This window comes from Caenorhabditis remanei, chromosome V (assembly GCF_010183535.1).
Source record: "Caenorhabditis remanei strain PX506 chromosome V, whole genome shotgun sequence".
In the NCBI taxonomy this organism is placed as follows: Eukaryota; Metazoa; Nematoda; class Chromadorea; order Rhabditida; family Rhabditidae; genus Caenorhabditis; species Caenorhabditis remanei.
In genome coordinates, this window is record NC_071332.1 from 18,164,477 (window position 1) to 18,177,643 (window position 13,167).

General features: G+C 37.0%; 6 protein-coding genes across 6 annotated transcripts; 2 read left to right on the forward strand and 4 right to left on the reverse strand.

The window, feature by feature from the left end:
* Positions 1–1,062: 1,062 nt before the first annotated feature.
* Positions 1,063–4,722, reverse strand: GCK72_020978 (uncharacterized protein; the record flags this gene model as incomplete). The annotated part of the gene is made up of 11 exons (XM_053733919.1): positions 1,063–1,340; positions 1,385–1,520; positions 1,563–1,753; positions 1,906–1,966; positions 2,017–2,301; positions 2,352–2,578; positions 2,681–2,764; positions 2,953–3,106; positions 3,159–3,477; positions 4,369–4,592; positions 4,639–4,722. 11 exons carry the CDS (start codon positions 4,720–4,722, stop codon positions 1,063–1,065), a joined length of 2,043 nt encoding a protein of 680 aa, XP_053582832.1.
* A 504-nt stretch (positions 4,723–5,226) lies between these two features.
* Positions 5,227–5,517, reverse strand: GCK72_020979 (uncharacterized protein; the record flags this gene model as incomplete). The annotated part of the gene is made up of 2 exons (XM_053733920.1): positions 5,227–5,365; positions 5,417–5,517. The coding sequence occupies 2 exons, from the start codon at positions 5,515–5,517 to the stop codon at positions 5,227–5,229; spliced, it is 240 nt and encodes a 79-aa protein (XP_053582833.1).
* A 995-nt stretch (positions 5,518–6,512) lies between these two features.
* GCK72_020980 (uncharacterized protein) lies at positions 6,513–8,469 on the forward strand (the record flags this gene model as incomplete). The annotated part of the gene is made up of 4 exons (XM_053733921.1): positions 6,513–6,638; positions 6,685–6,849; positions 6,902–7,088; positions 8,315–8,469. The coding sequence occupies 4 exons, from the start codon at positions 6,513–6,515 to the stop codon at positions 8,467–8,469; spliced, it is 633 nt and encodes a 210-aa protein (XP_053582834.1).
* Positions 7,462–7,724, reverse strand: GCK72_020981 (uncharacterized protein; the record flags this gene model as incomplete). The annotated part of the gene is made up of 2 exons (XM_053733922.1): positions 7,462–7,600; positions 7,663–7,724. The coding sequence occupies 2 exons, from the start codon at positions 7,722–7,724 to the stop codon at positions 7,462–7,464; spliced, it is 201 nt and encodes a 66-aa protein (XP_053582835.1).
* Positions 8,470–8,962: 493 nt separating the features above from the next.
* On the forward strand, positions 8,963–12,592 carry GCK72_020982 (uncharacterized protein; the record flags this gene model as incomplete). The annotated part of the gene is made up of 3 exons (XM_053733923.1): positions 8,963–9,100; positions 9,148–9,312; positions 12,467–12,592. The coding sequence occupies 3 exons, from the start codon at positions 8,963–8,965 to the stop codon at positions 12,590–12,592; spliced, it is 429 nt and encodes a 142-aa protein (XP_053582836.1).
* Positions 11,455–11,847, reverse strand: GCK72_020983 (uncharacterized protein; the record flags this gene model as incomplete). Its single annotated transcript, XM_053733924.1, has 2 exons — positions 11,455–11,649; positions 11,710–11,847. 2 exons carry the CDS (start codon positions 11,845–11,847, stop codon positions 11,455–11,457), a joined length of 333 nt encoding a protein of 110 aa, XP_053582837.1.
* Positions 12,593–13,167: the final 575 nt, after the last annotated feature.

Genomic DNA, 13,167 nt, shown 5'->3' on the forward strand with positions numbered 1-13,167 from the left:
AAGTACTTTGGGTGCATTATACTTATGAAGAGGCAAATAAATGGAAGAACACTACTCAAAAAGTGATGGCGATTTGTGAATAAGGGACTTTGTCAAAGCTCGGCTACCTTCAAAAAGGTAATGAATTCTAGAATGAGAGTTTATTAAAACAGGGTATTTGTCTGCCATATTCAGAGGAGGGAAACGGCGTCGCCATCGATAAGTCAAAAATTAAAATTTTAGATCTGAATGACCACTCGCTTTTTAGTGAGGGAAGACCACTTTTTCCCCCGCCATACCTGCTACCCGTTGGGAAAGAAGGCGGTGGAAGGAAGAGTTATCAAGTTCCAGTTCATCTGTAGGAGTATTGTGAAATAGTTTCAGTGAAGGTAGTTCCGGTAAAGGTAAAGTAAAAAGCCGCTTATTCTAAAATCCATACTCCTTCAGGATCGAAAAAAGAAGTTGTGATATAGAAGTATAAGAGAAAGAGGAACTGGAGAAAACTTTTTTCCTCTGTTACGTATCCTAAGATTTGAGTTTGCCATTAGATCTCTCCTGATCGTTTTCAGCGAACGTATGGGTTTGTTATAACTAATTGTTTTATTTTTTGTTACTGTGGGGAGGGAGGCGGCATCGCCACCGATCAGTCAAAAAATTAAAAATTGATATCGGAATGATCACTCGCTGTTTGAGATGGCAAAAAGAAGAGTGATCAAGTTCCAGTTCTTCTGTAAGATTATTTTGAAACAAGGATAACATACTAAGAAAGCTCATCGGTAAATTCAAAATCCGTTCATTCTAAATTCTATATTCCATCTGTATAAAAAAAGTAGTTGGGAAATTTTGTAGAATTGTGGTCTAAAAATGAGAGGTTTTACAATTGTGCTTTGTCGGAACGGACTGCTCAGCTAAGAAGCGCCGCAGGCGCTGTAAAACTGAAAAGGGTGGTGTAGGGAAGGAGGTTGAGTCGCCGTTAGGCGACGTAAACCGACTGGTAAATAATATATACCAGAAATAGAAATATCATCAGAGTACGATTACATCAGTTTTATCACCAGTCACAAGTGAAATCACATCCCGCTTTCATTTCTTCATTCTCAAAACTCGGCTCAGAACTTGGACTTTGACTTTATCAGAAATAGTTTTATAGCTTGGATTCATTTTCATCCGAGAAATAACCTCTTTTCCATTAAACTCCATAATTCCATTTTTCAACAGGTTCTCCAATAGATGCTTCTCGCCAATTCGAATTTTCTCGAATCGATTCATATCACTTCCAATAATGAATTGTTCCAAGTGCGGCTTCGCAGCAAAAAGCTTGAATCTATCAACCAATTCCAGTAACTTTTCAGCGTTAGTCCCTAAAAATGTATGATTTTTCTAGTTTGAAAAAACTTTGACCTACCAGTCAGACTTAATGGCTCTGGCATAAGAAGACTCAATAAAATGGCCAAATCCTCATGTTCGACAAGTTCAGTTAGATATTCTTTACCAATGGAAATGAACAACCGGGAAAAGTACTCGGAGCGATGGGAGAGAAACTGAAATATTCAAATTTCATTCAGAACTTTGTCCAAACCAACCTTCTTGTTGACATGCAACTTCTTCCCCTTCACAAACAGAATTGCATCGGTGCCGTCGGTTTCAGCAAAATATTTTTCATATTCAGTTTCCACCACCGGTTCCGGTTCCTCAAGTTGTTGTGACTCGAGAGGAGATTCCGGGTCATTTAGAACAGTCCAACATGCTCGAGGTGCCGGGGCAGAGGCTAGATCTGTAAATAAGAAATGGGGTAATTATTCTGGCAGTTTTGATCTATTCTTCTAGACACTGGTTAAGCAAGCCCAAGAGAAAAATAGTACGCGTATGGCTTGCTTATTATGAGCAAAACTTCGTGTGTAAGAAAAGAAATTGTATAATAGTTACCTGTTATAAGCACTGCAACATGTTCCTGATGTGCTAACTCCGACGTCAGTTGCTCGAGTTTCTGCAATTTAGGAAAACATGTTTTCACCAATATAATGAATTCATACTTACCTTGTCTTTTTCGGTTGGAGCACTTCCAGCTTTCAGATTCTCAACATCCCCAGTTTCCACTGAATCCACTTCCGCTGGTAGATGTTCAGCAAGGTTTGTGACCGCCGATGGCTCCGTTATCTTGCTCGAGTTGTCCGCTGTTGGAAGATTCAGTTCCAGAGCACTTTGACTTTTTTCCAAGGATGACGTCGATGCTTCAGTTGTTGATTTTCGCTTTTCTTCTTCAGCTTGTATGTGATTTAATAATTTTTTCCTACCATAATCCAACTCTTCCAGCGATCGCCACTTAAAACTAGTGATTATCTAAATTTTGAGATAATAATTATCTAACTCACTTCAATTTTGTCAATAGTGTCATGAAATTCTTTCCTTTTCTCTTCGGTCAAGTTCTCGTAGATACTTTGATACTTCTGCTCTCTTTTCAACTTTCTTGACCTGACCGACGAGTGGAATTGCTCAAACTCTTTTGAGTTGTGAAATTGAAGACCAATGTCCGGAACAGAGTCGTTCGGAATAGTCCAACATGCTCGATGTGCCGGGACAGGTGGCGTAGATGTTGTCTCTGAAAAGAATATTAGTAGAATTGTTCAAGAAATTTCAAAAAACTATTAGAGATGTAGGGTTTTGCACATCACGAAAGTCGCTTAGGAATATAATTTCTCACCTGACATCAATTCTGGAACATGTTCCTGGTCTTCTAACTCCGACAGTCCACTTGGCGGCAGGTGAGCCGGAACAGAGGTTGTGTCTAAATAACAAATTGGGGTGTTTCTGGGAGGGTTGATAAATAAGCACAATGATCTTGTCCGTGACTAAAGGAGGCGGATCATGCCTCTAGGCACTGGTTAAGAACGTTCAGGAAAAGAGTACTACGATTATGGCTTGGTTATGTATTTTGAGCAAGACTTCCTGTGTAAGAATAGAAATTGTAGTTACCAGACATAAGCTCTGGAACATGCTCCTGGTGTGCTAACTCCGATGGTCTTCTCTCATCACTCGTTGCATCAATTCTGTTTCTGTTGTTTTTTAACTGAACCAAGTCAGCCCCTGGCAATCGTATTGCACCAATTCGCTTACATTTTTCGACTTTCTGAAATTGAAAAAAAAACGTGTTTATATCAATGACATGAATTCATACTTACCTTCTCTTTTTCGGTCGGATCACTGATTTCTACTGGATTCTCTTCGGCTGGTACAAGATTTGTGACCGTGGATTGTTCCGTTTCCTTGCTCGAGTTGTCCGCTGTCTCTCTCCACTTGACCGACCCGCCGTGAGTTAACTGACTGCTTCCACTAGTTTCCTGTTCATCAATGTTGACAGCTGGTAGAAGACATTCTCTATTTGAGATACTTTCATGGAATTGTTCACACTCTTTGGAGTTGTGAAATTGAAGACCAATGTCTTTGCCGTTGTTGAAGACAAGCAATTTCGGATGCATTTTTGTGATGAGTATGATGATACTGCAAAAATTTATTATTTTTGAACTGTGATAGTTTTTTGTGGGTCCCGTTGAAATTGTTGATAATTAGCATCAAAAGATTATTCTCAGCACCTATGCCTTATCACCACCCGGCCGGGCGATGACTGTTTCCATGTTTTCTAGCCATACTACGTTTTTGCACGAGGAAGTGTTGGGTTTTGTTTCAAAGGTGATTTTTTCGGCGAGCTCATTTTTATAGTTCGTGATTTTTTTTTAATTCGGTGCAGAACCCGCTGAGAGAGAGCGCCGAAAAGTTTTGGTTAGGGAGAAAATTCTAAAAATTTCACTTCAGTGTAGTTGGTTTTTTCATGATGCTGCTATTTCTTTTCTATAGTTTGTAGTGCTTTTCTATCAGTTCCGTAGAATAGAAATATACAACAAAATTATCCGAAATACCCTCAATCAACGCGGTCGAAGTCAAGTTTCTAGGCCACCGCACCAACTTTCTATTTCACTAATTCTGGGAGTCCTTCATTTCCCCCAGAGGTAAAAATTAGAATCAAAAAATCATTCTCAGCACCTATGCCTTATCACCACACGGCCGGACAGTGACTGTTTCCATATTTGCTAAACATACTACGTTTTTGCACGGAGTAGTGTGTTGGGTTTTGTTACGATTCATTTTAAATCAAATATCAGAAACTGATAACGAGTTGTGCTTATGAACTGAAACAACTTATTTTTGACATTAGTGCTACTTTACATTTTCTCATCGCTTAAAATGAGTCTGCACGCATTGAACTTGCTCATGCCAATTGGAAATGTTGAGTGAGTAATCCAAAGGTACACAACCCTGTGAGCACATCACTTTGAACTTGCGAAACAACTTGCTCAGTCTTAAAATTTTGTGGACACCAAATTTCAAACTCACTTAATTCTGAAGTCCAGCTGAATCTCTGCTGCCTTCTCCGCTTCAGACGATGGTTCTACCACAAGAATTCGATAATACCGTTCAACAGAGTTCTGAAACCAAGACTCCTCTACAAAAAAATCTTCATGTAGAATCATACCTTCAAAAACAGGGCGACAGAAGTTCCAGGTTTTGAGTTCACCATTATTCATCGTTAGGACATTGCATACTCCAGATGACATAATCTTAAATAAAACGTTTATCGAGTAAGAAAAAAGAGAGCCAACTCACTTTTTCATTTTCAGAAATCACTTTCAGTACGCTTTCCTTCTCCTCAGGTTCCAGAAACTTGCTTAATTCCATTGGGGTGGTCATTTCTGGAATTTTAGTTGATTAGGCTGGGGAAACGGGCGAATGCGGATAAAAAATATTTTGAGATTGAATATTATATTTGGGTGCTGCCTGGATCAGAACTGAGACGAATAAGAACTACCAAATTAAAGTTTATTGGTTATGAAATGGCATTAGTTATAAAATGACATTTTAAAGGAAGTTAAAATTAAAAACGAAAAATCGTCTTTTTCTTCAAAACTCATTGTCTTCTCAGTGCTTTTTATAGCTGGAATAACAATGAGAAAACTTATGAAACAACTCGCCGATGCCCCGCCTATCGACGATGACACATTGTTTCTTTCCGATGATTTCCATATTTTTAACGTATGTTTTCTCAGATTCTCCTCTGATGCTCTGTTTACTCTGATGACATGAACATTCGATTTTTCGAAAAGTAAATTTCCAATACTTGGAAATTCAAATCTTTGTATAGTTTGTTTCAAATGTTCACAAATTTATTATCCCATCTCAGAATAAAAGTTATAATCAATTCATCTTCTCCTTCTGCTTGAAATACTCTTGGACATTCACATCGACATGCAATCCTTTTCCACGTTTTTTATCCTTCATATGGGCATGGACAACTGACCTTGGGATCGGAGTGGTAGCGGTGAACAAATCGCGGCTGAAAATGTGCAGATGATCACTACAGTAATCCTTGCAGTAAGGAACTCACAACGCTTCACGGGGCGGTCTGGTACGAGAGCCGCGACCTGGGCGTGGCTTTTTGGACCCCATAGTCTCATGGAATTGAGTTAAGAGAATAAGAAAGACCATGAAAAATGTGAGTTTCATGGTGAAAGTACACTGTGAAACTGGTTGGGAGACCCGGCTTTCATAGGAGGGCTTTGATTCGATTGGACCCTTTTCCCAGGAGGGGAGGTGGGTTTTATGGGGATGGTTTTTGGTCTTTTAGAAAAGAAGAACAAGAAAAAGAAAAAGGTTTCTTTCAGATCGAATTCTCAACTTATTTTTCATCGATGATCGGTCGGAAAAAAAATTAAAAAAGCAAATAGGAGTCGACAATATGGTGAAGATAAGTGACGATCATTGGAAGGGGTTCGTTCAAGACTTGAAAGAATGAGAGCTGACAGAGGAGTTCATAGAACTATGTGAATCCGAGAGAAGAGCTGTTAAGAAAGAAGATCAAACAGGAGATCAAACGACATCATCGATCACAGAATCAACAGTGGGAGTTGGTGAAAGAGGAGTTTCAATTTGTTAGGAACAAATCATTTGTTTCACCTGCTTGTTCAGAATGCTTCATCAACAATTTGAACTAATTTGTTTCACCTGCTATGTTCTGAGTTTTCTGCAAGTGAAACAAATGTTGTCATTCCTTCCTTTTCATACACATAATGGATCACGAATCTGATGCTTTCACATCCATCATTAATGATACTGACATCTATGTGGAAGCAGAGAACTTAGTTGTTTCCGGCATCATCTTTAACGTGATTTTTCTTTTGTTCTTCACAATATTTCCATTCTATGAATACGTTTATTTGAAAAATCGAAAAAAGGAAAAAGACACTATTGTCTATCCGATCATCAACCATTTCTATAACGTCCTAAAATTTGCGTACAAACTGTATTGTTTCAACCTGTTGATGATTGCTCTAGTACGCATCACAGCATTTTTTGAGTTTAGTAAATTATTATATTTTCTTAAGGCAATAGATGGTTTTACTATAATATTGTCATTTTTACAATTGGATATTTCCATGCGAACAAACTCTTTTTTATTGTGTCTACTTTCTTTTCAAAAATTTATGGTTTTGTTTTTTCCAAGCACTGAGAAATATGTAACCTACAATGAGAAGGAACTGAAACGTTTTATTAGGTATGCGTTTGCATTTTTTCTGATTACGTATCTTCAAGTACCAAATGTTAATGTGGTGAGTGGTTTAATCAGTAAGGCCTTTCAACATTCAAAAAATTCAGGTTTATTTTGTCGCTTCTGACAAGCTGATAATCACATCAGCTTCCCTTTACATTCCAATATACATGATGATCAAGAAACAGAAGCATTTAACCTCCGCGCAGTTCCACAGACCACAAAGATATGTCATGTGTCAACTAATAGTAATATTGCTCTGCAGATTAGTGGTCAGTCTCCACATTTTCATCTGTATTCATACTTTTCTCAATAACTTTTCAGATCCAGCTACCGATTATTTTACTGTCAGACAATACTGCAGTTGCTATGAGTAACTATGAAATTATCGAGATTGCGACTACATGTCTAACCATTCAGTTGGCTTACTTGGGATGTTGCAAAAGAAATTTGGAGAGCCTCAAAAGTTTTTTGTTGGAAAAGTGGTGGATTCGGTTGCTGCTTTGCAAGTGTATACACAGGAATAGAGTTGCATCTATCGAAAGACCAATTAATAACTTAGAAGTCTTACAAAAGTTTTGAAAAAATAAACTTCAACTTTGTTATTTTGACACATTGTGTTTTTTATGTTTGCCATGAGCAATCGACTTTTAGAAAAATACATTTCCAAGGGTTGGACATATACAGTACCGGCCAAAATGACATCATCTTTTACCTTTTTCAGTTGAAAATGTCCAACTTTAAGACTGTGTGATAGTGAAACAATTTCTCCCACAAAGCAAATTTTTTATGGACCAAACAGATCAAAACAGATTATATAATTTTTGTATAGTCTTTTCAAATGTTAACAAAATTATTATCCCATCTCAGAGTGAAAGTTATAATCAATTCATCTTCTCCTTCTGCTTGAAATACTCTTGGATATTCACGTCGATATGCAATCCTTTTCCACGTTTTTTATCCTTCATATGGGCATGGACAACTGACTTTGGGATTGGAGTGGTAGCGGTAAACAAAGCGCGGCTGAAAATGTGCAGATGGTCACTACAGTAATCCTAGCATGCGCAAGATTGTAAGGAACTCACAACACTTCACGAGGCGGTCTGGTACGAGAGCCGCGACCAGGCCGTGGCTTCTTGGATCCCATGGTCTCATGTAGCTGGCTTAAGAGAATAAGAAAGACCACGAAAAATGCGAATTTCATGGTGAAAGTACACAGTGAAACTGGGAGGGAGACCCGGCTTTTATAGGAGGGCATTTATTCGATTAGACCGTTTTCCCAGGAGGAGGTGGTATGGGAATGTGAATTTTATGGGGATGGATTTTGGTCTTTTGAAGGAAAGTTGGAGAAAATATGAGCGGCGGCTGAGCTTGGGTGATCGCGAAGTAAGCGATAATAGGATGGAAAATCACACATTGAAGCTCGTTCACTAAAAAGGGTAACTATATGATGTTACATGCGACCACATCGATGAAATCATTTCACTTTATTGACTATTATGAGGAGTTGGAGAATGCTTTCAGAATTCGCAGTTTTCATCTATAACTACCCTTTGAACATAATCCAAACAGTTTACTTATCTGGTACCAGTGGACCTGAAAATTTATCCACTTGTAACTTTCGTGTCCGTGTAAAATTTCAGCTACACTGGTACCAGATTAGCGAAATGTTTGGGTTTGTTATGCCCGACGGGTAGTTCTTCAATATAACTAATTAACTTCATATGTTCGTTCAAGACTTGGAAGAAAGAGAGCTGGCAGAGGAGTTCACAGAACTACGGAAAGACGAGAGAAGAGCTGTTAAGAAAGAAGATCAAACAGGAGATCAAACGACATCATCGATCACAGAATCAACAGTGGGAGTTGGTGAAAGAGGAGTTTCAATTTGTTAGGAACAAATCATTTGTTTCACCTGCTTGTTCAGAATGCTTCATCAACAATCTAATTTAATTTGTTTCACCTGCTATGTTCTGAGTTTTCTGCAAGGGAAACAAGTGTTGGCATTCTTTTCTTTTTATACAAATGATAGATGACATATCTGATGTTTACGGCTTTGCGTTTACAGTATCTTTTTTTTTGTTCCTCATAATATTTCCATTCTATGAATACGTTTATTTGAAAAATCGAAAAAAAGAAAAAGGCACTGTAGTCTATCCTGTTATAAACCACTTCTATAACGTTCTAAGATTTTCGTACAAAGGATTTTGTTTCTATATGTTGATGATTCCTATAATAATCGTCGTTGTACTACTTTCAAAGTTTAACAAATCATTCAATATTCTTGTGGTATTAGCTAGTTGGATTATGATGCTCTCCTGGTTTCTATTGGATACTTCCATGCGAACAAACAATTTTTTACTGTGTCTACTTTCTTTTCAAAAATTTATGGTTTTGTTTTTTCCAAGCACTAAGAAATATGTTACCTACAACGAGAAGGGACTGAAACGTTTTATTTGGTCGACATATGCATTTCTTCTAATTCCGTTCGCCATGAAATGTTTTAAAGTTCCAAATGTTGATGTGGTGAGTGGTTTAGTCAGTATGTTTATTTCATAATTCAAAAGTTTCAGATTCGTTTCGTCGCTTCTGATATACTGATAATCACATCAGCTTCCCTTTACATTGCAATATACATGATGATCAAGAAACAGAAGCATTTAACCTCCGCGCAGTTCCACAGACCACATAGATATGTCATGTGGCAACTAATAGTAATGCTAATCTGCAAATTGGTGGTCAGTCTCCACATTTTCATCTGTATTCATACTTTTCTCAATAACTTTTCAGATCCAGCTACCGATTATTTTACTGTCAAATAGCATAACAGATGCTATGAACGACTATGAAATTATCGAGATTGCAACTACATGTCTAACCATTCAGTTGGCTTACTTGGGATGTTGCAAAAGAAATTTGGAGAGTCTCAAAAGTTTTCTTTTGGAAAAGTGGTGGATTCGGGTGCTGCTTTGCAAGTGTATACACAGGAATAGAGTTACATCTATCGAAAAACCAATTAATAACTTAGAAGTCTTACAAAAGTTTTGAAAAAGTCAACTTCAATTTTGTTCTCCATATTTTTAAATAATCTTTGATACATGTCGATGTAAACTGAATTTAACGTCTCACAGAATATTTGAATAAAATCTTTAATTATTGAGTATTCGTCACTATTGAATGGTTTTTGGTCGAAAATGGGTCGCAACAGCTGAATAATAAGTGAACAATGATGTTGGCAGATTTCTTACAAAAATTACAGTACAACATTTTTTGTGCCGAGACCAGCATAAGTTTCATGAGTCTTATTACGAAACTCTGAAAGTTACTGCAGTTTTTGTTGAATAGTTGAATCTCGAAAACCCTCGAAAACCTCATAACTTAATTGGTTTACATTATTTACATCTGTAATAACAAATAATAACAATATCTCACCTTTCCCCTTATGAGCGACGCTTATCAATCTCATCCCAAATGTCCATGTACCATAGACGCATCATTCTAATTCTTAAAACCTATTTTAAAATTGTAACCCACCAGTGCCATTTCCCCAATCTTGCCTTATATGTAAAACCCGCACTATCCCCCCGGTTCCCATATAGAATAGTACTTTGCGGTAAGAAAAACGATTCATTTCTCCATAAACATTTTTCGACCTGGGATAAAATCGTACCATTCTTCCCTAAAACCGTAACCGAGCAAACTTTTGCGTCTCGACTCCGCCAACTGCCTTTACAGACCATTTTTCCTAAAATTTGAGCACTGGACTCTTTGCGGGTCATATAGTTCATCTTACATATTTATTCACCCTTCTTGTTGTATGTTCTTATAATTTTCGCCCGGTTCTTTCTTTTTCTCTCCCACAACAAAAGGATGAATAAATTATTATTATTATTAACAAAACACCCAACAGCTGAAAACAAAAACTTAATGTTCCATTTCTTCTCTCTTTTTTCTCCGATTCCCCACTACATAGGCCCGCAAAACATCTCCTTTTCAAAATCAATCGTTCACTAAAAGCTGTAACATAAAGATATTACATGCGAATACAGCGTGACATGATCTATGAAACCATACCTGTCATTTCACGGGCCGGCCCGGTTGGAAATTTTTTTGATTTTTTGCACCCCAAAAATAATTTTCAAGTACTTTTTTATCACTAAATTCACTGTAGAACTACTTAAATTCATGAATTCAATCCGATTTTCGCACAAAATGCTCCAAAAACTACTTTTTCAAAAATTACTGCTAAAAAAACATGTTTTTCGGGAGAAAGTCGCTTCACCCGGGCCGGGCCGGGCCGGTGAAATTTTGGAAATCGGCCCCCCCCCTTTTCTCCTGTCACACTTACATTTGAACGATGTGAAATTGATATCAAACCTTTGAACCTAAATTTTACTGAAGAATCCCTCCTGAATGTTTTTTTATAAGTGTTTGATCAAACTCCCACTACACAAGTCATACAACCGCCGACAGAAAACATTTTAACCTTAAATTGTGAAATGGTGAAAAAATTGTTTTTCTAGATCTTTTATTTAGCATAGATAGTTGAAAATTTACAAACAATGTTTTCAAAAGTTTCAAAATTGTTAAAGTTCAATTTTATTAATATTTAGGTAAGCTTGCAAAGTTCATACTTGAGTCTGAAACCCTAGTTGGAACAACAGCAGTATTCTTAAAAAATCTACAAAGCAGCAACCGGATCCACCATTTTTCCAACAAAAATTTTTCGAGACTTTCCAAATTTCTTTTGCAACATCCCAAGTATGTCAGTTGGATAGTGACGGATGTCGCAATTACATCAAATTTGCGACAGTCGTTAATGTTTATTGTGATACCCAGTGGAATTGAAATCCCAAAATATATCTGTAACTGTGGTATGATCACTCTCTGTTTAGTACAAACAACGTTCTTACCAGTTTCAAAAATACGGTTACAATCAACTGCCACATGACATATTTCTGAGGTTTATTCAACTTCGCTGACATCAAATGCTTCTGCTTTCGAATTTTCCAATAAATAGGAATATAGAGAAATGCTGATGTAATTTGCAGTATGTTGGAAGCAACATAAAATTTCTGAAATTTCAATATTTTTCCATTGGTGACATTTTTCGCCGTATCAAAGGGTTTACTCACGAAATCCACGTCTTGAAACCCGAGGAACCCCATAATCATTGGAATAAGAGGAAGGGCGTACATTGACCAAACGATACGTTTGAGTTCATCCTCATCAAAAACCAAATATTTTTCGGTGCTTGGATAGAAGAAAACCATAAACTTCTGAAATGCAAGCAGGCACAGTAGAACATGATTAACCATAATTGTAAACCCAGCAGCTAAATTCACCACGAATGCTGCGAAAACTGAGAGAATAATGAAAATAGAAAATAATTCACTGACAAATACTGACATTAAAGAGAATATCAGAAATAGAGCAGAAGCCACAATAGCGAACTGACACGCTCTATAAGAATATCTCAACACATTATAAAAATGATTGACGATAGGGTATACAACAGTTTTTTTCTCCTTCACTCGATTTTTCAAGTACACGTACTCATAGAACGGAAATATAACAACAAAAATAATGAAGCTTGATAGTTTAAAAGTGCAGGCAACTAGCTCTTCTTGTGACTTGAAATTGGAATTCGTTATGTTATTTATGCTCTCGACTATCGATGAAGCGTGTTCCATGAACTGTTCAAAAAAGAAGTTATGTTGAATTTATTTTCTTATTTGCAATAGCTTTAAAACAGAACAGGTGAATTTTCAAGCAAGTTTCAAAGTTTATAATTTGTAGTTGTAATTATTTGTTTCACCTGCTATGTCTTGAGTCTCAAATAAATTTTGTCTTTTTTGCAAACGTTTAGGACAGAGCACGTGAATTTTCCAGATGACGGCTGTTAGGCAACCGGAGTTAGCTCCGAAACCTCAATGCGAAAGTGCTGCAAAGGCAGGCAGACTTCAACAAGAAACTGGCGAATCTGCTTGGCAAAAAGTGCTGAAGAAACATGTTTGATATGATAAAAACGAGGAATGCGGAACTTCAGCTGGTAGACAGAAATCCGCGAGCAGTTTTGTTTTCCTTTCATTACGCCACCTTCTTTTTGTAGTTGTTTTATTGTTCTTGAAACAAATCATCGTTAAAAAGTTGCAGAAAATATTTCAACGAAATAGTGTTTCTAGTTTATCAACAACATTCTTTGTTCAGAATGTTTTATCAATAATCTCAAATCATTTGTTTCCCCTGCTGTGTCTTGAGTCTCTTGCAAAAGTGAAACAAATTATGTCATTCCTACCTTTTTAAACAAATCATGGATAACGTATCTGATGTTTTCACACTCATCAAGAATGAAACTGGCACCGATCTAAAAGCAGAGAAACTAGCTATTCCCTCCTTCGTGATTACAGCAACTTTACTTTTGTTCCTCATAAGATTTCCATTCTATGAGTGTTTATTTGAAAAATCGAAAAAAAGAAAAAGACACTATAGTATATCCTGTTATCAACCATTTCTATAACGTTCTAAGATTTATGCACAAAGTATTTTGTTTCAACATGTTAATGCTTGCTCTAGTACTCATCCTTATAGTA